The sequence below is a fragment of the Gracilinanus agilis genome, chromosome 5, assembly GCF_016433145.1.
Source record: "Gracilinanus agilis isolate LMUSP501 chromosome 5, AgileGrace, whole genome shotgun sequence".
Classification (NCBI taxonomy): domain Eukaryota; kingdom Metazoa; phylum Chordata; class Mammalia; order Didelphimorphia; family Didelphidae; genus Gracilinanus; species Gracilinanus agilis.
In genome coordinates, this window is record NC_058134.1 from 203,843,456 (window position 1) to 203,871,043 (window position 27,588).

The following is a 27,588-nucleotide window of genomic DNA, read 5'->3' on the forward strand; positions in this document are numbered from 1 at the left end:
ATTTTAAAAATGCTTATTACTTGAAAAAAAACATTTCAAAAGAGAATACTAAATAGGGATAGGCTCAAAACAAAGAGTATTTACATTCAATTTTGGAATATAATCAGACATAATCAAAGAGAAGTTCAGACACTTTCTCTCTTCCTCCTACTTTACTCCCCCACTTCCAATAAGGCACTATTCTTAGATGGGAGGTAGAAGTGGCTGTGGTGGGGAACCCACAAGGCTGATAACTCACTTAAGGAGAGGCAGACATATTTTTATTTCTAAAAGTCTACTCAGAGGATTATTCTGGAAAACACCTAAAACGTTATATAAATGTGAACAACATGGCATAATGAATAGAGAGCTGGCACTGAAATCAGGAAGATTTGAGTTCAAATTCTGCCCCATGCCAGCTCTATGTAATACCGGAAAGTCACTTTACCTCCAACAGTTTTAGGAAGTTCTAACTCTGTAAGTTGCAGAGAAAGGTGCTGCCCTGCATTTTGGGATTTTTCTAGAGGAGTAGTTCCTTAAATCACCAAAATTCCAACTCTTTCTCCCTATGATTAACTTCTGAAGTCTAACAGTCCTTGTACCTAGAATAACCTCCATTCCTTTGAAGCCCACAGCAAAACTTTCTCTTATGCTTCTGGGTTGGTAATGGCCTTTCCTTTAAAACTTAATATATCACTTTGTTGTGTAATTCTATAACATACTTAAACTGTATTATATAAAATATATTATTATGTAAATATTATGTAATAAAATAGTATAGAATAGAATGTAATACAACACAACATGACAATAAAATATAATATAATATTTTTAGAATTATTTGCATGTGCATCTTATATTCTTACTATGTAGTAAGTTTCATGAACACAGGAATCTAAACTTTCTGTTATTACTAGAGCCTAGGAAAGTGTTCTCTACATAGTAGGTGCTTAATAAATGTTTGTTTAATTGAATTGTCAGTCAATTATGATGTGACTTTAGGATAAGACAGACAGCCTCAAGAGTTTTTACTAGGATGGATTAGCTAGCTCTGTGCAATACACAGAAGTCTTATACAGATGTAGTCTTGATGGTGGGTGATTAAATGTTAATATTGCTTATGGGAGAATGCCTTGTAAATACAGTAGCTTTGGTAGGTATAATATTTAACATTTATGTAGCATCTACTATGTGCCACACTGTGATAAATATTTTAAATAATCATCTTAATTTACCTCATAACAACCATTGGAGATAGTTATTATTATTCCCATATTACAAATGAGGAAAATGAGGCAGAGGTTAAGTGACCTCTCTAGGGTCACACAACTAGAAAGTGATTGAGGCTAATTTTGATTATAGATCTTTCTGACTTCAGGCCCATTATTACTCTATCCACTGTGCTACCTAACTGCCAGTGTATATTCAATCCTTTTTAGCCAATAAAGACACTATTAAAAAGACCTCAGAGATGATATCCCATGTATCCCTTTTTAACTAGAAATAATGATATTAAACATTTCCCAGGAATATGAGTCTTTTTATTTTAAATGAACTATGAAGGCTTCCAGGTAAGATGGTAGTGCGGAAGGTCACAGAGAAGCTTAGCTTTTCCACAGACACTCCAGAAAAAGGTTTTAAAGTAGCTCCATACAGAAAGATGATCAATAAATCCAAAGAGAAGCTGCACTAAGTGCCTTACTCCAGTTTAAAACTAGACTGAAAGCTGGAAAGCCTATGACACTCAGAACTGGGGAAGAGAGAAGCTCAGTGCTTAGACAAGGAAGCTGTAGGAGAGTCAGAAACCAGCAGTTCTTTGGCCTCTTTGACTAAGTAACCAGGACCAGAAATTAGAGTGGAACAGTTCAGAGGGGATAGAAGTCTACAACAGTCTGACCTGAGACTCCAGAGGGTTCTGAAGACCACAGAACTTGAAACCCAGATGATCCAAGGGAACCTAAATCCCCCTGGCACTCTAAACACAGATATGCCAGAAGAAGTAGAACTCAATGGAAAAAGCCCAGGGAGTTGAAATAAAGACCAAAAGGGCCTCATCCAAGAAGGAAGGGATGGAGTCTATTTTTTTTAAACCCTCACCTTCTGTCTTAGATTTGATACTAAATATTGGTTCCAAGGCAGAAGATTGGTAAGGGATAGGCCAGTGGGGTTAAGCGACTTACCCAGGGTCACACAGCTAGGAAGTGTCTGAGGTCAGATTTGAATCTAGAACTTCCTGTCTCTAGGCCTGGCTCTCAATCCAATGGGCCACCTAGCTGCCCCACAATGGAGTCTATTTTTGACACAAAATCCAAATCGAAAACTGAGAACAGAAATTGAGTAAATAAAAGTCATTGGACCTTATCAACAGACACCAAAAAAGTATAACTACAAGAAAATAACTATACAACTATAAGCAAAATCTCAGAGGAACAAAAACATTTATCACAAGGACTACAAGAGTACCTGGGAAGAATTAAAACAAGAAATTAGAAATTAAATTATACGTCAAAGAAGAACTCCATAGACAAGAATTATAAGAATAATTAGCTTAGAATAGAAGTTAGAAAATCTTAACTAGTAATAGACTCCATATAGAAGATGATGGAGCAAAGAGAACTCAAAGACTCCATGAGACAATAAGAAATATTAGAATAAAAAAAGACTAGAAGAAAATAGAAAATGTAAACTATATAGTATAATAATTAATCTTGAAAATAGATGAAAAAGGGAAAATTTAAGTCTTATCAGACTCTCACCACAACCAAACAAAAAATCTAGGTACCATATCTTTTAAAATAATATGGTAGTACATGTGTATAATTCCTGCTACTGGGGAGGCTGAAGCTGTTAGATTACTACAGCTCAGTAATTCAATGATCTAGAGGGCTAAAGTCCATTAGATGTCTAAACTAGGTGACTTCATTATGTCAAGTGCCTGAGTAGTTGGAAGGGGGGAATGCCAAATTTCCTAAGGAAGAGCAAACCATCTCAGGTAGGAAACAAAGGAGGTCAAAGTTCCCATGCTAATCTGGAGGGAGATTGGATTTATGAGTGATGGCTAAGGAAAACCAGGAGAGACAGAGAGAGAACAGACAGAACCCACTGGTTCCTTCATGAAAGATATCCCCAGATGAAATCTCCCAGGAATATTATAACTAAATCCAGAGCTTTCAAGTCATAGAAAAATATTGCAAATGATCAAAAGCCTGGACAGCTAATAAAGGAGAGGAAATCTTGTAATATGTTACTCAAGAGGGCAAAAAGACAGAGCCTTACAAAAGAATAACTAGTCCTTTAAGGCTAAATATAATTCTTCAGGCTAAAAACAAATGAAACTTTAATGGAATAGAAGCCTTTCAAGAATGATGAAAAGACTAGACCTGAGTAGAAACTTTGAAATGCAAGCATAGAAGTTGAGAGAAACCTAGAAAGGTTTCTCAAGCAATTGGAAGGGGTTAAACAAAAATCAATCACATATTCTAACAGGGAGAAGAGACAAGTGTCAATGCAGAACCCTGATTTCTTTAGGGGAGTAAGGGAACCACAATCAGAGCTTCGTCGAGATGATTTTTCTTTCTTCTGTTTCTGTGGTTTTAAGAATGTAAAGAGAAGGAAGAGAAAAAGAACTATATCAGGGAATAACTGAGGAGTGGAAGTTTATTTTGTTTAGAATCTGAGAGAACAAGAATATAGAAAGATGGAGGAAAGTGTTAAAGGAACAGGCATCACTTGACTTTTATTTGAACCACATACACACACAGAGGGTAAAAAAATATTAAACTCAAGGTAGGTTGAGAGTGAGAAAGGAGAGAGATACATAAAAGGGAGGGTAGAGTTGAGTAGTTACTAGCCACAAGCAAAAGACATTTCAGCTTTGGAGGGTAAAATGAAAAGGAATAATTAAAAAGAAAGTAACAAAGGGTAAGATCCAGTGATCTAAATCTGCGCAAAAAAGTGAATGGAATCAATTATAGATCACTGGTGCTCTTCACATCACTTCGCTTACATGACATTTTTCTTTATAAAGAGGAATCTGAGGGGGCAAAGGGGGAGAAATTATAAAAGGAGAAAATGGAGAGAAATACAAATTAACCATTCACAAGCATGAATGGGATGATCTTGCCCATAAAACAGAAGGGGAAGAACAGAATGGATTCAAAATCAGAATCCAACAATGTGCTATTTATAAGAAACAAACTTGAAACAAACATTCACTGAATAAAAATGTAAGGCTGGAACAGAATTTATCTTGCTTCAGGCAAATTCAAAACAAGGGTAACAATCATTATCTCAAATAAAGCAACGGTAAAAATGAAGATATTTAGGCAAACTATTTTATGATTAAAGGCAAAATAGAAAAAAATAATGTTTTATATATGCGTGTATAGATATTTACATACATATGTCTACCAAATAGTATAACATATACTTAGTAACCTTTCTTCTTTTGAAGTACTCAAAATAAAAATTTTGTATACATTAAAATTAGAATTAGAATTTAGCACCTGGTTCACCAAGTTCTTTATTTCCAAAAGTCTTGCCCTTATGCTAAGAAACTCTACTATCCATGTAGATGTCCCTGGAGCACCCTAATCTCTCATTTACTGAAACTCTTTAAATCTATGACCTACTCATACAAAAAAATCCATGACCATAGTCATGTATAAGGATGGTCCCATACTAGATATTGCTATTACCCAGAAATATTTAATTTAATTTGAACCAGTATAATCACACCACATACCACAATAAGTTCCAAATGGACGTGTGTGTGCACACATGCGTGTGTGTGTGTGTGTGTGTGTGTGTGTGTGTGTGTGTGTGTGTAAAAGGTACCATCTTAAAAAAATTAGATTAGGAAGGAGCGAAATACTTTTAACTATGGATAGGAAGAACTCTTGATCAAACAAGGCATAAAAGGATCATAATTTAACAATAATGTTAAAAAAGCTTTTGCACACACAAAATCGATAATTATCTAGTGAAAAGTTTTTCATAACTAATGTCTCTGACAATGGCATGATATCTAAAATATATAGGAACGTGATTTAAATATATAAAAATATGAGCCATTCCCCCAAAATAAATGACCAGAATATATGAATAGTAGTTATTATGGGAAGAAACCTAAGCTATCAATAGCAATATGAAAAATACTGCAAAACATCAGTAATTAGAGAAATATAAATTAAAACAACTCTGAAATTCTACCTCATAACCATCAGAATGGTAAAGTTAAGAAAAAAGGAAAATAATAAATTGTAGAAACAATGTAGATAGAAAGACATATTGATGCACAATTGAAGGAGCTATGATTTGATCTAGCTATTCTGGAAAGCAATTTGGAATGGTATCAGAAAAATCACTAAATTCTGCATAGCCTCATAAGAAATACCACAAATGACTAAGCAAAACTATGAAAGAAGGAAGAAAGGATACATATATACAAAAATATTCTTAAGAGCACTTTTTGTTGTAGTGAAAAACTATAAACTAATATATTGCCCAGCAATTAGGAAATGACTAAACCAATGAAATTATAGGAAGGTGACAATTTTTTTTTCTAAGGAAACGAATTGGATTCAGAGAAACTTGGGAAGATTCATATGAATTAGTACAGAGGGACATGAGCAGAACAAGAACAGTTTATATAATGACTGCAACAATGTAAAATTTTTAAATGACTATGATAATGCATGCTACCCATTACTCACAGAAGAGTGATGAATTGGAGTTGCAGAATTAGGCTTTCATTGTCAGAAATGGCTAGTGTTTGCATGTTGTGTTTGTGTATGTGTGCTTGACTTTGCTAAATGTTTTTTACAAAAGAGACATTTTTTAAATTGGGGGAGAGATTTAAGGAGATTGGGGCAAATTATAATGATGCCACAAAATGAATAAAGAAGAGTGTCATTTAAGCATTAAGATATGTTTATGGAAACATTTGTGTTTGTTAATCAAGTTCAGAATAACAGAAAAAAAATTTAAAGAAATACAAAGCACATAGTGCTTTTATAAATATTGAAAGTATGTTGAGAGCACAAAAACATTATAGTTAAATATAGGAAAGCAAAAATCATAAATGCATCCTTTTCAGATCACAATGCAATAAATGTTGTGTATAATAAAAGACCATGGAAACACAAAGGAAAAATTAATTGGAGACTAATTCCAAAGAATGGGTAGTTTGAAGAACAAGTCATCAAAGCATTAAATAATTTCACGAAAGAGAATGACAATGAGACAATGTACCAAAACCGGTGGGATACAATAAAATCTGTGATTTATTTATATCTCTAAATATTTATATCAATAAGGTAAAGAACAGATCAATGAACAGGGAATGCAATTTTAAAAAACTAGAAAAAGAGCGACTTAAAAATCGTCAACTAAACACCAAATTGGAAATCCTAAAAATCAAAGGCAAGATCAATAAAATTGAATGTAAGAAAATCATTCAATTAATAAATAAAACTGAACTGGTTTTGTGAAAAAAATCAACAAGATAGATAAATCATTAGTTAATGTGATTTAAAAAAAAAGAAAACCAAATCACTAGCATTAAAGATGAAAAGGGTGAATATACTACCAATGAAGATGAAATTAAAGCAATTATTAAGAGTTATTTTACTCAATTACATGCCAACAAATTTAACAGTGTAAGAGAAATGGAAGGATACCTACAAAAATATAATCTACTGCTGCTGCTGCTGCTGCTGCTACTACTACTACTACTACTACTGCTGCTGCTGCTGCTGCTACTACTACTATTGCTTACAAGTTACAAGTTATATGTATTGTCCCTTCACAGTTTATATATAACATTGAATACTTAGGAGATATTGTGTGGCTAAGGGGGTTAATGCATTGTTTTGCTTTTTTTTGTCATTCAAAGGTATTTTTATTTCCCCAATTACATTTGATAATAATTCTCAATATACATTTTCCAAAATTATAAAATCTAGACCATCTCCCTCTCCCTTTCCTTCCCTTGACTTGGAGAAAGTAAGCAATTTGATCTGGGCCATACATGTGTTATCATGGAAAACACATTTCCATATTGGTCATTGTTGTAAGAGCTCACTCATATACGACTAAAACCTTTACATTTCCTTAGAAGGATGATAGATATGAAATAATGAATAGAAAAATTAAAGGGTTTTTATGCTTTTTTTTTTTTAAAAAGACCCTTTAACCAATAATCTTGATGGAAGGGAATTTTTTTCCTTCTTATTTTTGTATTCCCAGATCCCATTACAGTACCTTGATTGTTTTGTTTCTTTTGTTTTGTGTGTTCACTGGGGTAGCATTAGATACATGCAGAGGCTATCTATATAATCAATAAACATTTATTAAATATCTACCTAGTGCCAAACACTCTGTTATAAAAAAATGGAGACTAAAATGAAACAGCCCCTGCCCTGAACAAAATTATTTACCTTCTATCACAGGAAACCACATGGATACATATGAATATATATAGAGAAAAATGCAGGAAATTTTCTGAAGTAAAACACTAATAGCATAGGGGAAGAAGGGTAAAGATCAGGAAAGGCCTCATGGCTTTAGGATATGGCATTTAAACTGAACTTTAATCGAAGCCGAGGATTATAAGAGACTAAAGCTAACCGAGATTTCATTCTGGATCTGGAGGACAACCTGTACAAAGACACAGAGGTGTTATATGTGAGGAAGAGAATGAAGGTCACTTTGGCTGGACTATGGAGTATATAATAATGAGTCTATAAAAGTTGACTGAGTTGGATTTTGAAGGATTTTAAAGACCAAACACAGGAGCTTGTATTTTTATTCTAAGAGAAAATAGGGAGCCACCCAAACTTATTTAGCAGAGGAATGATTTTCAATCTCACTTTAGCAACTCTACCTCGCAGCTTTTTGAGTGGAAACAAATATGAAGAAAAGCTCAAGAAAGTAGAATTATTTAACTAAAACTTATTTGGTTAAGAATATTAGGGGGCAACTGGGTGGCTCAGTGGATTGAGAGCCAGACCTAGAAATGGGAGGTCCTGAGTTCAAATCTGGCCTCAGATACTTCCTAGCTGTGTGACCCTGGGCAAGTAACTTAATCCCCATTGCCTAGCCCTTACCACTCTTCTGCCTTGGTACCAATACATAGTAATGATTCTAAGATGGAAGGTAAGGGTCTAAAAAAAGAATATTAAAGGGATACTCAATAATATTCTGTAGGTACATGACAATACATACATCTGATGTTCATCTCTACTGATGAAAATCAGGAAATAAACATAAAACACAGTATGAAAGATTTGGATTAAGATATTTGAGGAGATTCATGAGAGTCAATATTAGAAAATAATGGAGTGAGTGACAGCAAGGACACAGACCTGCCTGGTGAGCCTTAGGCTTATGTAGGTATGATGGATTAGATGCACGTGTTCCTAAAAGTGGGAGAATAGATTCAGTAACTTCTGGAATTGTCTTCCAGCCAGAGTATTCTAGGTGTACATCAAGATGTAGGAGACAAAACTTAGAGGGGAACTAAGGCAAAGAAAGCTGTGGGTACCCACTGTTAGCAGGGTTATCCCTGAAAAGACTATAATGGGAGGTGACTTGTGTTGCATACTCTACCTCTATGACAGTGATACTTGGTTTAAAGGGCTAATATATGTTTCCCTTGCAAAATAAAGCCTCTCTCTTTTCTGCATATCCTCTCTTCACTGTCCAATATGGCTTTTAAGACAGATGGTTTATGGATTATAGATAAAATCAGAAATTCTTTGGGATGCTAAACAGATGCATCCCTACAATCTCTGTTCCCTTGTCCTTCTCTCCTTCTTTTAAAGAACATTCATATTTAATTTAATTCTTCCAAATGGCTTCCTCATCATCCCATCTTCCTATTCTGCTGTGCATCACAGTCTCTCTTAATGTAGCTACCTGCCAAATTAAATTTAATGGTTGATCTGCTTGAAGATTGCCACAGGATATTGCCAAGTGTTCTTGTACGTTGTTTTATGGACTTTCACACCTGCTAGTTATTTGCTTTATTATTCAGATGGGTATCACAAAAGAGGTATAGTCCCTTTTTCTTTCCCCACCTAACAGCATCATCTTTTCCTTTATTTCATAAGTACTTTCAGTATTTGTGGAACAAATATAGGTTTTCCTTATGCCTTTGGGTGAAGCATAGGTTTAGAATAGTACTATGCAAGAAGAAATACTTCTTCCAAATAGAAGAATTCTATGACACCACACCTATTTGAACTCATAGAGACTGAGATAGGTTTCCCAGTGGTTAGAGTGCTGGGCCTGGAGTCTTCCTGAGTTCACATCTAGCCTTACTAGCTATGCGACCCTGAGAAAGTCATTTAACACTGTTTGCTTCAGTTTTTTCACCTGTAAAATGAGCTGGAGAAGGAAATGTCAAACTCTTTGGTATCTCTTCCATGAAAACCCTAAATGGGTCATGAAGAGTCAGATACAACTGAAATGGTTTCAATGATGATTTAAGAAATGATTGATTCAAAAACAAAAACAGATTCATAGGAATAATAGTTTCATGGGATTTGGAACTGGAGGGAACCTTAGAAATAATTTAGTACAACCCCTTCATCTAAAAATGAGGAAGCTCAAGTCAAATGAGTTAGTTGTTCAGGGACACTTTGCTATTTAATGGTAGGATTAAAATCCAGGCCACCTGATTAAAAATCCAGTTCTTTTCCATTTCATAAAATTAAATGATCAGTGGCTTTTTATAGCTGTGCAAATCTACCAGACTCTGCCTAGTAGAGGCAAAAAGAAAACCAGGTAACAAGCCAAGGGCTCTGCCACTTTTTCCTCTTCAGCTAAGGCCCACCTTTGCCTGCAACCCACTGTTCCCCTATCAATAAATAAAAATCAAGAATGGTGTCTGTCGTTCTAGCTGACCTAAGGAGTATCAAGGCAGGAAATCAGTAAGAAAGAAAATTACACTTTGTAGTTTTCAACAACAATAAGTGAAAAAGCAATCATGTTCAAAGCTAACCTAAACTTATGGGCCTCCACCCTAATCCAGAAGTTGGCCTCCTGCAAGGCCATGAGCTGAATAGGATTTAGCCACTGCATTGTTTTTCTCTGCTCCCAAGAGGAGTGATGGAAATTAGTTTAAAACAACTGAACTGTGTCTTTCCTGGCCCCACTCATTTGGAACATGCCTGTATATTATTTGGATATAGTCTGGGTTTAGGAGGAGCTGTAGTTAGCATTCTGTTTGGTTGATGTTCTAGTATTTACCCTTTAATTTAATTTATTGATTGTAGGCAAAAAAATAAAAGCATGGTATACAGTTAAATAAAACTGTTTATCTTCATGAGCAAATGACTCCACTATCCATGACTAAAGTAAGTGAAATCCTACAGAATGAGAGAGGAGGATAGTTGTGAGCTGAAGAACCAATGCTGAGCTAATTGTCAGAAACAACATGGTACATCACAAAGAACACTAACTTTGGTGTTAGAAGACTTTGGTTTAATACCAGCTATGTCACTTACCCATGTAACCTTGGGCAAGTCATTTGGAATAGATCACTTCAAAGTCCTTCCTAGCTGCAAATCAAAATCTATGATTTTATGATCTATAATTGAATGAATCCACACAAACTGAACCCAAAGACTGAGATGAGAAAGACTATCCAGGAGAGAGAGAACTGAGAAACAAGGCACCCACATTCTAAGCATGCTACACAATTTGGCCCTCTTTTAGGACTTCCTCTAAAATAGGACTCTTTAATCTTTTCGGTATCACAGACCCCTTTGGTGGTAGTCTGGAAGAAACCAGGAACCTCTTCTTGGAATGGTTATAGTCTACATTTGTAATTGAAGGAAATAGTTTCAGTTAGCTGATAGTGAGAATAAAGATATAATTTTTTTCCTACTCAAGAACCCTTTGAAGTCTATTTAGTTCATAGACTCAGTTAAAAAATCCTGCTAAAATGGTAGAATTCGGGACTTCCAAGACTTGGTCTTTGTTGATGAGTAAACTCATGTTTGTAGCCAACAATACCATCTAGCAGTTAAATTCCTCAATAAATTTCCTCAAGCCATTATCAGATTGCACTTTAATTACCAATTATATAGATTAATACTAAGCTTAACCTAATTAGTCTTAAATTCAGATTACCTGAATTCTGGTCCCAGATCTGCACCTATGTGGTTTTGTGTCAATTTCTATTGTTTTTTTCAAGTAGAAAATTGACTTGAATATGAGTTGTACTAGATGATCTCTAAATTCCCCTCCAGCTTTAATAATTTATATTTCCATGGATTAATACCTAAAAAAGGGAGAGGAGAAAAAAGGAAAGGAGTGGAGAGTAGAGGAAAGAAAAGTGTCTGAGAAGGATGGCAACAATGATATTTTTCTTCCTTTCATAGTTTTTCTAGGTGGTTTTAAAGCCAGTTAGATAAGAAGGCCTGGAGTAGGAGGAGAGAAAAGGGGACACAGAGAGAAGGAGATTAGATGGAGAATGTTTCTTTCTAAGAAGAATTAACATAGATTGGTAATGACTGTGTAAAAAACATGTCACTCAAAATTATCTCTCCTGCTAACTTTGACTCAAGATTACAATTACCTAGTCCAGGTCAGTATAAATGTAAACGACTGATTGTACAGAGAGATAAATGCAAATTTTGTAAGAACCTGGATTATGTGAGGACCTGGATTCTAGTGGAGTTAGTCTGAAGAGTTTTCCAGAAGAGTTATTTCCTGGTGCAAGGAAATAGAGTGAGTATGGTGGAATAGTAAATAGGAGATACTAAATAAGCTAGCCTTGGGATAATATCATACATGGAGAATAAGTCACTTAGTCACCTTGCATTATAGAATATTGCACTTTCAAAGTCATCTAGTCTAGAATTTATTTCATTTTATATTTGAGGAAACGAAATTTATGGGACATGCTACTTTCCCCAGGTCACTTAGGTAGGCAGTAAGTATAGGCAAAGTTGGAATCTAAGTCTTCTTACTCCTGATCCCATACTTCTTCTAGTATGCCACTTTTTAATCATACCCTTATTCTCTTGCTTCTCCAAATTTTTCATACTGATGATTTCCTACCACATAGCAATATTCTATTAGGTTTATGAAACAAAATTTGGGCAGCCATTTCCCATTTGATGAATTTCTACTTTGTTTCCAGTTCAAAGGTTCGTTTGTACTTCAACCTCATTCCTCTTATCACCTTTTCTCTCAGTTCATCATCTCTGTGCTTCTCTTCCCTTTCTACCTAGTCTTGACCCAATATTAGCCATTTAAACATTATGCCTTCCCAAGCCATTTCCATACTCTTGACCTCCAAACCTTCCATTTATTTTTCCAAAACTACTCTGAAACAGCCAAAAACTTCTAGAAATCACTAAATTGATGATTGGCCCATTATAAATTTGTGCTGATTCCACCCAAGTTCTAAGCATATAACAAACCTTTTGTTTACTTCCTATCACATTTACCTTCTCATAACAAAACTTCTCTATTCTGCTCGAACTTCTAACTCTAACCTCTCCCTTCTAGTGAATGACTTTGTCTTTTTATAGTTATCTCCTTTGGAGATTCTATGATATCATGAGTATGGGTATCTTCTCCACCAATTCAGATGACTGCTCATGTATGTCTTTTCTTGATGTGTGATTCTTGTTCTTGTCTTTTAAAAAATCTCCAGTGGAGGAACTACCCTGTGTATTAGAGCCTTCTTTATGACTCTTTGAATATCTAAGAATTGATTATCCCTGTGATATCCATGTAGCATTTTGTCACTATTTGTCTGTCATTTTTTGTTACTTGGCTGGCACACTTCCTTGTTCTTATCCTAAAATTATTTGATGTTTTCTTTCATGCTACTTCTAAAGCAAAACCCAACATTAGGCATGAGGAAGAACCAGAAAACTTCATTCAAAAGGTCTTCTAAGAAGAGCTAACCTTTAAGTATATTCTTGTGTATCAAATTCAGAAAGAAGAGTTAATTGAGAATCAGGACACCAGGAAGGTTGGAGTCTCAACTCTTTCACTGACTAATTCTGTGACATTGTACAAGTTGTTCACTGCTTTGGACTCAAGTTTTTTCATATTCAAAATATGAAGTTTGGATTTGGACTAAGTTTTTCCTGGCTTTAAAGATCATTTCATTAAAAATGTTAAGTATTTAGTGCTGGGGACACAAAGAGAGGCAAAACTCACTCTAGATCTAACAGTCTCTGGGAAAGAGGCAGTTCCTGACACATAGGATGAAATCAGCTAAACCTTAGGACAATTTATAGTGGTTCCGGAGTGGAGAGAATTTGTTCTTCAGGTCTCTCTTACCCAGCATACCATTTATGTACACACTCAGTGTTTGAATTGTAATGCAGGATTTGTACAAGGTTTCTTGCATTTGCAAAATTACTCTAGGCAATCCTGTCAGGAGAATGGAACTCTGGCCCAGCAGGTGCAAACCTGGGGGTTCTGATTTCCTTGACCTCACCCAAAACCCAGCTATCCTTGACTTTCCCTTGGGGACCCTGGGAGGTTGAAGGGAGGTTTGGGTTGTGGAAAGTGGGCAGAATTTAGCTTAGAGTAGCCTAGCAAGAGGGATACCCCTAAACCAATTCATCAACTATTCTGTTAAGCTGGTGGACTATTAATATCAGGGCAGTGCCAAATTATCTCTAGCTGAGGGCTGGTTCCCTCAGCCTGACCTCACCTTCTAGGTCCATAGCCAACACTTGCCAGTCACTCCTAGCAACAGCCTCTCAAGAGCCCTACACCCTCTTACCTCAGTTTTCCCTTCCGTGTTAAAATAAACTCTTAGCCTGAAACTGAGAGTTTCTATAGTTATTACAACATCATCTTGGGCTAAGGGGCTGAGGAGAGGGGAGAATATCAACCAGTTGACTTTAAAGGGAGTACTGGGCAAGCATCCATTGTATCCAGGAAGTGTGTGAGCTTCACTTTTTGTTGAGTTCTGCTTTCACTCCAGCCTGGAGGGAGCCCCTCACTCTCCACCTTAAAGGAGAGACTTTGCAGGGAGACTGACTGGGCATCACAGCTCAGGCTACACATCCCTGACAGTCTCAAATCACCTGCTACTGTAGTTACAGGCTCCCAGGCCCAGGTGGCTCACTTATACCACCAGCTCCCATTTATTAGCCATGTTACCCACTTATTACAGTGCAAATGGGATGCTGGGTAAGAGAGTCCTGGGGAGCAAATTCTATCCATGCAATCCCCAAATGCCACCCTAGTCAGCCCCCCAATGAAAATATTAATCCCTCTAACAAATACAGTTTTTGTTGTTTTCAGCGGCTTCACAATGAATTACCTCTCAGCTTGGAGGATCTGGAGGATGTGTTTGATACCCTGGATGCTGATGGAAATGGCTTCCTGACGCCAGAGGAGTTCACCTGTGGATTTAGTGAGTCTCCAGTTCACATGTGGTCATTTATCTGTAGCTTCTAGTTCTCTCACTTCTGGGAAGAATGTGAACTTGGACATGATGGAGAATAATATACCATGATTCATATTCCTGCCATTCCTGCTCAGTGATTCAGAGGCTCATGCTCTAAGGCTGTGGTTTATTTAACCCTCTTCATTATCCTTGTTCTTTTTGATTGTTCAATGTTATATACTCATCCTTTGAGGGCCCACTTAGTTGCTGCTTTCTTCATGAAATCTTTCCTCACCTGAATTCACACTCCATAGATGATGTCATTATCAAATTTAAAGATGACACAAAACTGGGAGAAATAGCCAATCTATTACATTATAGAATAAGAATACAAAAAAGCTCTTAACAGGATAGAAGGATGGAACAATTTAATAGTTTTACATGTTTGTCAGTCAATAAACAATTGTTAAACACTTGTTACATACTAGGTACAAAGAATGATAAAAGACTGTTCCTATTTTCTAGGAACCCACAATCTAAAGTGGGAGACAATATGCAAATAACTACATATAAACAAGACCTATATCTTATATATTGGACTTAATCAACAGAAAGAGGGCACTAGAATTGAGGAGGATCAGGAAATGCTTCCTGTGGAAGGTGATACTTTAGCTAGGACCTGAAGGAAGTAGGAATTGGAGATGAGGAAAGAGATACTTGCTTTTATTTTTTTAATTATAAAGATATTTTATTTTAACAATTATATGTAACAACAAATATCCGCATAAGAATCCTGGAGTTATATGATCCAAATTGTCTCCCTTCCTCCCCTCCCTCCTCCAAGAACTGGCAAGCATACTTGTTTTTAAAAAGTCATCTATCAAAGGATATGAATAGGCAATTTTCAGATGAAGAAATCAAGGCTATATATAATTATGCGAAAAATGCTCTAAATGGCTTTTGATTAGAGAAATGCAAATCAAAACAACTCCGAGGTACCACCTCATGCCTATTAGATTGGCTAATATGACAGAAAAGAAAAATAATAAAAGCTGGATGGGATGTGGGAAAATTGGGACACAAATGCACTGCAGGTAGAGTTTGTGAATTGATCCAGCCATTCTGGAGAGTGATTTGGAACTGTGCCCAAAAAACTGTACATACCCTTTGATCCAGCAATATCACTACTTGGTCTATATTCCAAAGAGATTTTTTCAAAAGGGAAAAGGATGTAGCTGCAGAAAAATATTTATAGCAGTTCTTTTTATGGTGGCAAAGAATCAGAAACCAAAGGGATATTCATCAATTGGATGAACAAGTTGTGGTATATGACTGTAATGAAATACTACAGTGCTATAAGAAATTATGAGGATGATTTAAGAAAAAACTTGGAAAGACCTTCATGAACTGATGCAAAATGAAGTGGGGAGAATCAGGAGGACATTGTACATAGTAACAGTAATATTATTTGATGAGTATTTATGAATGACTTAGCAATTCATAGCAGTACAGAAATTCAAGAAAATCCTTAAGGACTCTTGATGAAAAAGGCCATCTGCCTCTAGAGAAAGAACTGAAAGCAGACTGAAACAGTTTATTTCACTTTATTTTTTTCACTTTTTGTTTGTCTTTCTTTCACAAAATGGAAAGTTGTTTTGCACTATTACATATGCAAAATCTACATCAGATTGCTAGCTATCTCATGGAGGGGGGAGAGCTGGGAGGGAAGGAAGGTGAGAATTTGGCTCAAATTTTAAAAAAAAAGGTTTAAAATTGTTTTTTTCATGAATGATTAGGGAGCCAGGCCCAGAGATAGGAAATCATGGGTTCAAATATGGCCTCAGACACTTATTAGCTATGTGACCCTGGACAAGTCACTTATATTCAGTTGCCTAGTCCTTACCATTCTTTTGCCTTAGAACAATTACTTAGTATCTATTCTAAGACCAAAGACTTTAAAAAAGAATTTTTTAAAAGTCATCTATTACATAAGTATAGGATGGGAAAAGAATGGCTAGACATCACTTGGTGTGAAAAAGATCTGAGGATTTAAGTAGATTTCAAGTTCAATTTGAATCAACAGTAAGACATGGCAGACAAAAAAAAAAAACCAACTCATGTTATCTTTTTGTTCAGTTATTTTCAGTAGTCTATGACTTCCTGACTCCATTTGGGGTTTTCTAGACAGAGATACTGGAGTGGTTTGCCATTTCCTTCTCCAGCTCATTTTACAGATGAGGAAACTGAGGCAAAACAGGGTTAAGTGATAAATCTTCCTGACTCCAGACCAGGCACCCTATCCATTGCACCACCCAGCAGTCAATGTAATCTTAGAGTGAATGAATTGAAGACAAGATCTAGGGAGGGAATAATTCTGGTATATTTTTATTTCCTCAGGTTATGCCTGTAGCATTATACACAGGTCTAAGAGAGCTTCATTCATTCAAAGAACCACATTCTAGGAAAGACATTGGTCCTATTATGTAGAGAATGACCAGGAAAGCAAAAAGCCTCAGGTCCACTGGAATGGAAGGAAATGAAAATAAATAGAAATAGCTGGGAGAAGAGAAAATGTATAGGGAAATTAATAGCTCTTTTTAAAAATTTTTTATTTTTTTTGCTATCATGTGGATGGAAGTTTAGGGTTTTTTTTTTCTGTTTGGTCCTAGAAAATAGAAATAGGAGAAGTGATGAATGTATTTTGAGGGGGTTAGATTAAGGTAAAACTTACTAACAATTTGATTTGCCTTTGGCAGAATGGGCTTCTTGAGAAGGGTGTGCCTTTTTACTAGAGATGTTTAAGTAAAGATTTTGTGACCACTGGTCTGTCATAGAGGGTATGGGTTCAAACTAGATGGCTCCTGAGGTCCCTGATAGCTCTGGCATTCTTTAATTGATGTGTCCACACACTGTATTACTTTCCTTCACCCTGAATGATGGAGAATGGGCTATATGGATAGTTCATTCCAATCTGAGTTTAGCTAAGAGCAGGCTCATATTTAGGAAATCATATCATCATGTTGCTGCTTGACAATAATTCGTTTAATTGCTACTTTATGCTTTGAAGTTGAGATATTTTCTTCTCAGTCTTGTGAGGTATTACAAATTTTATCAGTGCTGTTTTACAGTTGAAGAAACTGAGTCTCAGAAAGGTTAAATGATTTGTCCATGGCCTTGGAGCTGATAGTGACAAAGAAAGTATAGGTCTCTTGATTCCAATTTTTAGAAAATTTTTTTATTTTTTCCTAATTACATGGGCAAACAATTTTCAACATTTATTTTCTAACATCCTGATTTCCAAATTCTTTTTCCTCCCCAACCCCAAGATGGTGACTAATTTGATATAGGTTATACATGTGTAAAAATGCAAAACATCTCCATATTAGTCATATTGTGGGGTGAAAGACATATCAAAAAAGAAAAATCCTTTAAGAAATAAAATTAAAAATGCTTATTTTTTTCTGTGGAGGTGTACAGACCCCCCCCATATTTTACATATTAGTCATGTTGTGAAAGAAAATATGGACTAACAAAAACTCAAGAAAAATAACGTTTTTAAAAAGAATGTTTTGTTCTGCATTCAGACTCCATCAGTTCTTTCACTGGATATGTAGAAATTTGTTATTAAAATAAAATAAAGATAAAATAATTAAAATAAAAAATAAACAAAGGAGTTCTCTGTATTTTGTACCTCTTATACCAGTTAGTCTGTTCTGCTTTTTAAAGTCTTATTTTCTTCAGTATTTTTCTGCCTCCTTTACCAATCTGTTGACTCTTTTTTTCTCATGACTTTCTTTCATCCCTCTCATTTCCTTCCCCAATTTTTCCTATCTTATTTGATTTTTAAGCCCTTTTTTGAACTTTTTCCAGAACTATTTTGGGAGCGTGATACAAATTCACTCTTTTTTGAGGTTTAGGTGTAGCAATTTTGACTTTGTTGTCCTCTATTGAGCTTGTTTTGATCTTCCCTATCACCATAGTAATTTTCTATGGTCAGAGTCTTTTTGTTGTTGTTGTTTGCTAATTTTTTTCCAGTCTATTTCTTGACTTTTAACTTAAAAAATACTGTTAAAGTTGGATTCTGTTCCTGGGTTATAGGAAGCACTGTCCTAACATTCTGGTTTTTTGTTCAGCTATTTTCAGAGCTGATTCTGGACATCTCTAAGTTTTTAGTTCTTTCAAGATAGAATGATTTAAGGAGAGGTGTACTTATTACATTTCTGGCCTGTACTTTGTTCTGTGAGTGACCACAAACACTCTTTTCCACCCTGGAACTGTGACCAGGATCTTTGCTACCCAGGGACTGCAAATGCTTGTGTACTAGTGTTCCTCCTTACTATGACCCAGAACTATGACCAGGATCTGTGTATAGGCAATGCAACCGAATCTACACTCAGTGCCAGCAAAGAAACCCCTGTAATTTCCTTCTGACTAGTTGGCTGACCCCCTTACTATCTTGGGTTGAGAGCTCTAGTAAGTGTAGCTGTTGTTGCCAATTCAAACATCCCCAAAACCTGTGCATGTTTGTAGAGGTAGGACCTGTCCCAAAGCAGACTGTCCAAGTCTGTGCTCCATTTTCACCTCTGGGCAACATTACTTTTCTTCAGATTTTGTAAGTTGTCTTTGGCAGGAAAATTGTTTTACCTATCCTTTTCTGAGTTCTGATGTTCCAGAGTATGTTTTATGACATCATTTAAAGTTGTTTGGAGGAGAATTTGGGAAAGATCAGGCAGGTCCCTCCCTGTTTTTTCTCCACCATCTGGGCCTACTGATTACAAGTCTACTTTTTCTTTTGTTTTGTTAACACCAAAACTAAAAAAAAATTGTCAAAGGACAGTTACTTTTTAGAACCAGCTATGACAAAAGGAGAAGTGATTTTTACCAGATGAATATGGTTAAGGGATTCTTAGTAAAAGTAAACTTACATGCACAGGCATTGGAATGGCATGATGTATACCAAAAGAAGAAACCTTAGATGCAATGTGTATATATCCCTCAATTTCCAGAGGAAGAAACTGAGGCCCAGAGAGGGTGAATTATTTATTTAAAGTTAAATTGATTGTCAGTGGTCAGGGTAGGGCCTGGAACCCAGACTTCCTCATTTCCAGGTCAGAATTCCCTCTTTTGCACCAAAGTCCATAACAAGTGCAGATTCAGGAAAACCTAAATTCAAATCTAACATGAGACACTCACAAACTGGGTGAACCTAGGCAAATCACTTAACTTTGTTTTACCTTAGTTGCCTTATAATGGGACTAATAATAGCAGCTACCTCCTAGGATTATTGTGAGAATCAAATAAATTAACATTTATAAAAGGTTTATTTACTACAGTGCCTAGCACATAGTGGCCACTATATACATGTTAATCATTATCATTATTATTACTAATATTATTTTTATTCCTTCTTGTGCAATTATATAACATCTTATATGCTACTTCTCTTATATTATTCCCACATTTTAATATCTAATATCATGAACATTTGTTACTTCCCATATTATATTATAATCTTTGTGAGGGTAGGTGACATGTACATATTAGGAATAATGGACTCATTCTCCATTTGATAAATGATCAAAGGATTATTCAAATCTATTCAAGATAATTTTCAAAGGAAGAATATCAAAGCATGAAGAGCCATACAAAAACATGCTTGAAATCAGTAATAGAGATGTGGACATTTGATATAACTCTGAGGTACCACCTTATGCCCATCAGATTAGCTAAGATAAATGAAAAGGAAAATCACAAGTGCTAGAGTGACTACTGGGAAATGAGTACATTAACATACTGTTGGTGGAACAGTGAACTAGCCTAACAATTCTGGAAAATAATTTGGAACTGCAACCCAAATTATATTAAGCTTTACGTACTCTTTGACCTAGTGATACTTCCACTACGTATATATCCCAAAGAAATAAAAGAAAGGACACTTATGCAGAAAAATTCTTTTTTGGTGACAATGTATAGGAAATTGGAAGATGGCTGAACAAGTTGTGGTAGAATACAATGAATATTGTTCTAAATAAAGGGAAGAGGATAGTTTTAGAAAAATCTAGAAAGACTTTCATGAAATAATGCAAAGGAAAGTGAGCAGAATCAAGAGAACAATTTATACAAAATCAGCAATATCATAATCAACTCTGAAAGACATAATAAATCTGATTAACAAAATGATCTATCACAATTCCAAGGAATTCATGAAGGAATATACTATCTACCTCCAGTTACAGAAGTGACAGACTTACAATGCTGACTGAAGGATGTTTTTTCATTTTCTTTTCTTTTTCCTTTTTTTAAAAAGCATGGTTAAATAGGAAATTTGTTTTGCATGACTATACATATTTGTAATGGGTCTTGTTTTCCTTTCTGACTCTATAGGTAGGAGAGAAGAAAGAGAAAGGAGAAAATTTGGAAGTTAAAATAGAATTCAATTAAAAAAAGAATAATGGACTCAAATCAGATGATGTAGGTTAAAAAAAATAGGCTATTAGAGCTCTCCAAAAGTGGAATGGGATGCCTCAGGAGGATAATGCTTTCTCCATCACTAGAGTTCTAGCTACAAGAGAATAACCACTTAGCAGGTATATTAGAGAGAGTTTTTTTTTAGGTGAAGCCAGGACTAGATAACCTCTAAGGTTTGTTCTGATTAATACTGTGATTCTGTGGATCCAAGCACTGACAGCTCCTAGTTCTGAGATTGTGGACATGGTACATAATATCTTTAAGCTTCTCAGTGCCCTCATCTTTCAAATGGTAATGGTAACACTTGTCTTATCTACCTCACAGGGTTGTTAGGAGGTTTTCCTCACAGCACTTTTTGGAACCTCAGAGTGCTACATGTATGTAAAATGTTGCTATTATTATTGTTATTATTATTATAATGCACCAAATCTTCACCGTGGCAAAAGTATCTTTCAGATAGAAGTAGTAGAGAAGGGGGCATGACATTTGGAATGTGGTACTTACAGTCTGATTTTATATATTTTTTATTCTTTAGACTTCAAAGGACTACTGATAGCTAGATAAACTGGAAGGTCTCTAGAGATGAATTATTATGTAGCATCCCCTCAGGATTACTCCTGCAACTTGCACTCACACTTGTGAATTGAATCTCCTTAGAGTAGCGATTCTTGGGTTCAATATATAAATCCTATGGATCTGTACTCTTAATACTCTAGTTAATTAGCCACTACATTTAATTGCCTCTTAGCAAGTCATTTACTCAAAAGAAAGGACAATAATTATAGTTACAAAACATTTCACCCACAAATTTGGGGTGCTCTATCCCACAGTTGCATATAGAATCTGTGGGAAGAGTGGACTCAAACTTAAGAGCACAAATGCAGTGAGGTACACATATGACAAAGATAAGTCATAACCCCTGTTACTGTAAAGCTCAGAAATCCCTTTTCTCTTATAAAATCTTTATGTAATTTCCCTTGAGTGCAGCAGCTCTGTTGGGTAGGTTCCTTAGTTAGGTTCCCAGTGTCAACTCCCCTCCAATTTCATTCTCTTTTCTGTTACCAGAGGCTAGCTCCTTGATGACCTCTGTATCCATAGTTATCTGTAGTTTGTGATTCTGCTCTCTATTAGGTGCAAAATCTTCTACTTGTCTAGTAGCTCATCTATGAAGCTATATAGAAGATGTGAGGAATGATAAAGAGATTCTCTTCTTCCCCCCTCTTCCCAATTGGGGTCTCTTCTATATGAAGCTCCTCTTTAATAAAATTTCTGTCTCTCCAAGATTTAGAAATTTAAAACACATAAGAGGCATGGCTAATTTGTTTGCCAATTAAATTATTTCCATGTTGAATAAATTGAAGAGGTTTTTACACTTCCCAGCAGGACTAGGGCACAGACACATCTCTACAGTCAGTTAACCATCAACTGAGGTAGGGGGAGGAGAAACTTCTTCCCTTACAGTTATTAAATTGTTTTATTCACTTTGATCCCTAGGTCATTTCTTTTTTAGCCAAAATAACTCTAAGTCTGATGAAGAGGGGGCCCAGCCCCAGGAGGAGAAAGTCTATCAGTCCAGGTGGGAAGAGGTGATTGACAACAGAGATGAAAATGAGGAGGACCAATTCCACATGCTAATGGATAAACTCGGAGCCCAGAAGGTTTTACAAGAGTAAGTCCTGTGAGGTAGTAACAACTGCTTTGGGTTCCTGGTGTTGGGGGTTGGCCTGAAAGGGAACTTCTCCATTTACCCTGACCATCTGTAATAATTAAAATTAAATTATGAGGCCGTTAGTAGCTTTAATAACTTTATTACATCAAAGTAGTAATAATAGAGGGAAATGTAGGAAAGAGGTAGAGAGTTACTTAGCTCACTACTTTATTGGCCGCCATAATGGATTGAAGCTCATAACCCACAAGGGTTCCTTCAGGTTCCATGCACTGACCAGAAGACCTCAACCAGGTCCCTGGTCTGACCTTATAAGCTCTTTTCTCCACTCACTAACTCTCTTACCTCACATCTCAGGAACTAACCATAGTTTCTTAATTTGCCTGGCACCATCCAGGGGGGCAGTGCCTGTGGGATCAGTTTTTTGTTTCATTAGTTCTTGTATTTGTTTTTACTTCCTTTCTTTGAGGGGCATGTCTATCCTGGATTTACTTAGTGGTAGCTGGCCTCCAGGTCTCTGAGAAATAATGTCCACAAAGCAACACAATAGAGAGAGAAATTCCCTTCCGATACCATTGCATTGAATGATTGAATTGGATGTAAATTTGGAAGGGCTCGTAGAGATGGGTCATTCCAACCTTCTTTATTTTATGAGGGAGAAAGCTAAGTCCCACGAAGATTAAAGGACTTGTTCAGGGTCACACAAGCCTTAAGCAGTAAAACTGAGATTTAAACCCAGGTCCTCTAATTCCAAAGCTAGTGTTCTTTCTGCTTGGGAAGGAAGGAAAGGGAATAAGAAATGTAATGCTTACTGTGTGCCAGATAATGTGCTAAGTGATTGTTACAAATATTATCTCATTTAATCCTCAAAACAACTCTGGGAGGTAGGTACTATTAATCTCCCTATTTTACAGCTGAGGAAACTAAGGCAAACAGTTTAAATGACTTACTTAGGGTTACCCAGCTAGTAAGTGCCTGAGGCCAGTTTTGAACTCAAGTCTTCCTGCCTCCAGGCTCAGAATTCTATCCACTATGTTACCTAGCTGCTAGCTCAGTCTTTTCCTGATACCATGTGTCCATTGGTAAAGAAACACTTCTTTCTTAATGCCTCCTGTAGTGACCCATCCATGTCTCTTTTTTTCTGATTCTTCACAGAATAAAACTTGCTCATTCCCTTTCATTTTTGGTAAGAACTTATTGAGGTCAAAGGATAATCACCATTTGAGAAATACAGCCATCTCCAGGTTGATTTTGCTTGCTAGGTTTTATTCAAAGATATGGAGATAGAAATGCAAGATGACCGTAAGCAACAGCATCTATTCCACTCGGGTCCCCTTGCCCTGGGACATCATAACTCACATGAGGTCAGCACTCTTTTTAGAGCTGGGGAAACTTCCTCTTCATTTGGGGGGAGAAGAATGACAAATAAGAAATCTGTATCAAGAATCATCCACAAAAGAGATGAGGGCTAAGAGCAGCCTATTCCAGATGGTAGTTACTCTGAAGGGTATTTCTCTAACCTGGGTTTAAGAGGTATGGACAGTATAGCAGAAGCCAACCTGTCTATACTTTTCATCTCTTCTTTCTTGGGGTCTATTATTCCATCAGTTTCACAACCATTGGTTCTATACACTACACACAGCCAGGGCTTCAGCTGAGAACAATGGTACCTGTCTGAAGTACTCTCTCTCTCTCTCTCTCTCTCTCTCTCTCTCTCTCTCTCTCTCTCTCTCTCTCTCTCTCTCTCTCTCTCTCTCTTCCTTCCTCTGTCCTTTCCCCTGGAACCAAGCTTTTCTTTCATGCCTGACCAGACTAGAAGGAGCCACAAGAGACTTAGGGCTGTCAGCATGAAGCATTTTTTTTTTAGTCTTTTTTTTCTTCACAGTCTCAGTACCTGAGACAATATCTTTATTGGTCTCCATCCTTCTGCAGTACACATGAACAGCCCATAATACTCTAGAAAAATAGCTCTGGCACTCACTCTCTGTAACAGTCCCTGGCCCAGTTTTTCTGAGGGAAAAAAAAACCTTTCATTTCTTTTAGAAATAGGATACCCTCTTTCTTTATCTTTGGGAATTCAATAACCACAACAAAATTGTTGTTCAGCATATTTAATCATAATTTAAAAGGCTTAGAAATCAAAGCAAACTTACAAGAAAATGTTCTCATTACAGAGGAAGAAATAGCAGCTCAATGAATTGACTCGTCCGGGCTCAGGTAGTAAGTAGCAGTGTGACCAGCCTGGGTCCAGAACCTTTTTCATAGCAGGCCCAAGCATCAGTCAATGCTTAATGTGTAAATTAATTAATCAGTTGTTAGACTGATCTTTTTAGGTATCCAGGCCTTCAAACCAAACACATAATCCTGTACACACACCATTTTTCCATAAAACCCTCTAAATCAAATGAAATTGAGTGTTGGCTCTTAAAAAAAGAATTGGGTTGGGATTAATAGAAACTGGTCTTTCTCTAAAATAAATTTCATATAATTTTTGTCATCTCATTATTTGTAGGTGCTATATCCACTGGAATCAGATTAAATATCTTATATACCAAAGTGGAAGGTCCCTGCAGATGAGGACTGACTTTCAGAGCTTGGGAAAAAGGGTAACAATAGAAGAGGATGTAGATCAGGGTAGAAGAATGAGTCAAAGTGGAGGGGATATATCAGTAGGACTAGTATACAATTTGTTAGCTGAGATATATTGTTTGTGGACTAAAGGATTTTAGAAGATGACTTGCAGCATTATACCAGGGTCAAGAGAGGCCAGTGAAAGAGTGTATCAGGCAATGAGCACACTGCCAGAATCCTGAAAGAGAATTTTATGGGTATGATTGTTGCAGCAATAAGCTCAGCTGCAAGAATGGATGGATTTTAGGAGAAGACAGCAGCTGGCAGCCACAGGGAGGGAGCAGTCAGAAAATTTGTCACCTGCATTGGCTTCTTTGCAAAAATCCAAGTGACAGAATATTGCTGTTGTTTGAAGACTTCTCCTGAGAGGAGGATCTAACTTCTAGCACAGACATACCTGAGAAAACAGAGAAAGGTTCAGCAAAGTGTCATCAAGGAGGCTGCCTTGGTGGCACAGCTTGTGGCAGAGATTAGCTCTGTATTAGTCTTGAAACACAGACCTGGTATTGCCCAGCTTTTTTGTGATATTCTGGGACCTTAATGCCTCAAGCAGCTTCTAGTTAAAAACTGGCACACAGGACTTTCCCTAGGGGTCTACACAACAAACAAACACAGTGGAATAAAAGCAGAGACACACACAACAGCCTTCTGAAATGACCAGACTCCCCAGAGTTACACTGACTGCTCCACCACAAAAATATCTTGCCTGGCTCTCTTGTTCTCCATCCTATGAACACACAAAGCTCTATAGATATGGTAGAAAGGCCATGTTAGGAGTCTAAATTCTTTTTTTACAGGCAGTTTCAGATTGGGATGGAGGCTGATGTCCCCATTAGGATTATTGGAAATACCTTTTTTCTGTCTTTCTTTCACAGATCAATTGTACCATATCCCTCATTCATCAAGAATAGATAGATTTTCTTGGAGAGAAGTAACATTCCCAAACTGCCTTGGTAGCTATCTGCCTATACGTAGATAGAAATCATGAAGTGTCCCTTTGGGTCCTGATGCCAGAGAATGGGAGAAAACTACCACCCAAAGGGTCTGTCCCAGATAAGAGAAAGCTGTAGGGAAGGTCAGTGAAAGGGCAGGCTTAAGACACTAGTGACTAGTTATCTCCACCAAGGGCAGAAATCCTTCAAGGTCATCTTGAATTTTCTCTCTTCTGTGAAACTGTCCTTATTTCTCCTTTCCCTAAACTATTAGTGATCTCTTGCTTCCCTAATCTCAAAGCATTCTCTGCTTTTTATATCCTAAATTCATGTTATATCTTTTATTTTGTCTTATTGCCTTGAGATTAGGGACCATGTCATTTACTTCTCTTTCTGACTAGTGGCTATTTATTACATTGCACATAGCTTACTACTTAATGAATCGAAGAATAAGAAAACAAGTTTCTGGTAAGGCATGATTGATGCTAAGTAAAGAGGCAACAACAGAAGAGCTTAGTTGAAGAGTGCCTTAAGTTATTTGCAGTAATTAACTAATCTGTGGGGCTATAAAGGGGCTTGAGTATGTTCTATTGACTCTGGTTGGAGGGGCTATGTTTGGAGGCTCACTCCTGAGTGCTTAGGATGGAGTGGGTCTAGAGGAGGGTGTGAGGAACACAGAGAATGGTACTGTTGGATTTAGAGTGATTTGTGATATGAGTTAGGGAAAGGGAATGATTAGTGAGTAGCTTGACTAAGGGGAACATCACCGAGTTAGGGTATATGAATAGAGGGGATGAGTTTGAATGCGGAACCCTAGTTAAGTTGAGTTAGGGGCCTTTGGATATAGTACCTGGGTGGGTTTGGGGTCCCCTTGTGGCAGATGTTCTTAAACTTTTATGTATCATGGATCTCTTTGGTAGTCACGTAAAGCATATGGATCCCTTCTTGGAATAATATTTTAAATGTATAAAATAAAATGCATGGGATTAAAAAGGAAACCAGTCATATCAAAAAACAGTTATCAAAAAAAAATTTTTAAACATGTTCATGAACCCTGCTGCATTAAGGTGAACTCCCATTGTATAACATGGGTAGCATGAGAATTAAAGCAGCATGTGCCTCCAACTTTCACAAAAGCTAGTGAGATTGAATTCCCCCTAGCACTTTTCACTGACCTCCTCCAACTAATTCTAGCACGAGGACTGGAATCAGAGCCTCTGTAGAGGCAAAATTCTCTAACGAGCTTCCCTGCCACCCAATGTCTTGCTATAGTCTATAAAGGAGAAAAAGAAAGTCATGGAGCCAATGAATGTAAACATGATAAGAAGGGCAAAGTTTAAGGAACATGAAGGAGTTATGTCACTTGGGAGGCAGAGGGCTTTAGTGCAGCTATGGGCAAACCATTTCTCACTAGGAAGACTGGGAAATCCTAGCTACCTAATATAGAGTCATATCACATGTTAGTGACACATTTCAGTGACAGCTGATAAATTATAGATATTTCTGATAATTGTGTATATTCTGGGCTATAAAAGCCC

The 27,588-nt window shown here is 36.6% G+C and overlaps 1 protein-coding gene across 1 annotated transcript in view; it reads left to right on the forward strand.

The window, feature by feature from the left end:
• The window catches only part of CRACR2A (calcium release activated channel regulator 2A), a 122,251-nt gene that overhangs the window by 3,012 nt on the left and 91,651 nt on the right, over positions 1-27,588 (forward strand). Inside the window, exons 2-3 of the mRNA XM_044679090.1 lie at positions 14,269-14,380; positions 22,316-22,490. Of these exons, the coding sequence (XP_044535025.1) occupies positions 14,269-14,380; positions 22,316-22,490 (287 nt within the window). The remainder of the gene's footprint in view (positions 1-14,268; positions 14,381-22,315; positions 22,491-27,588) is intronic.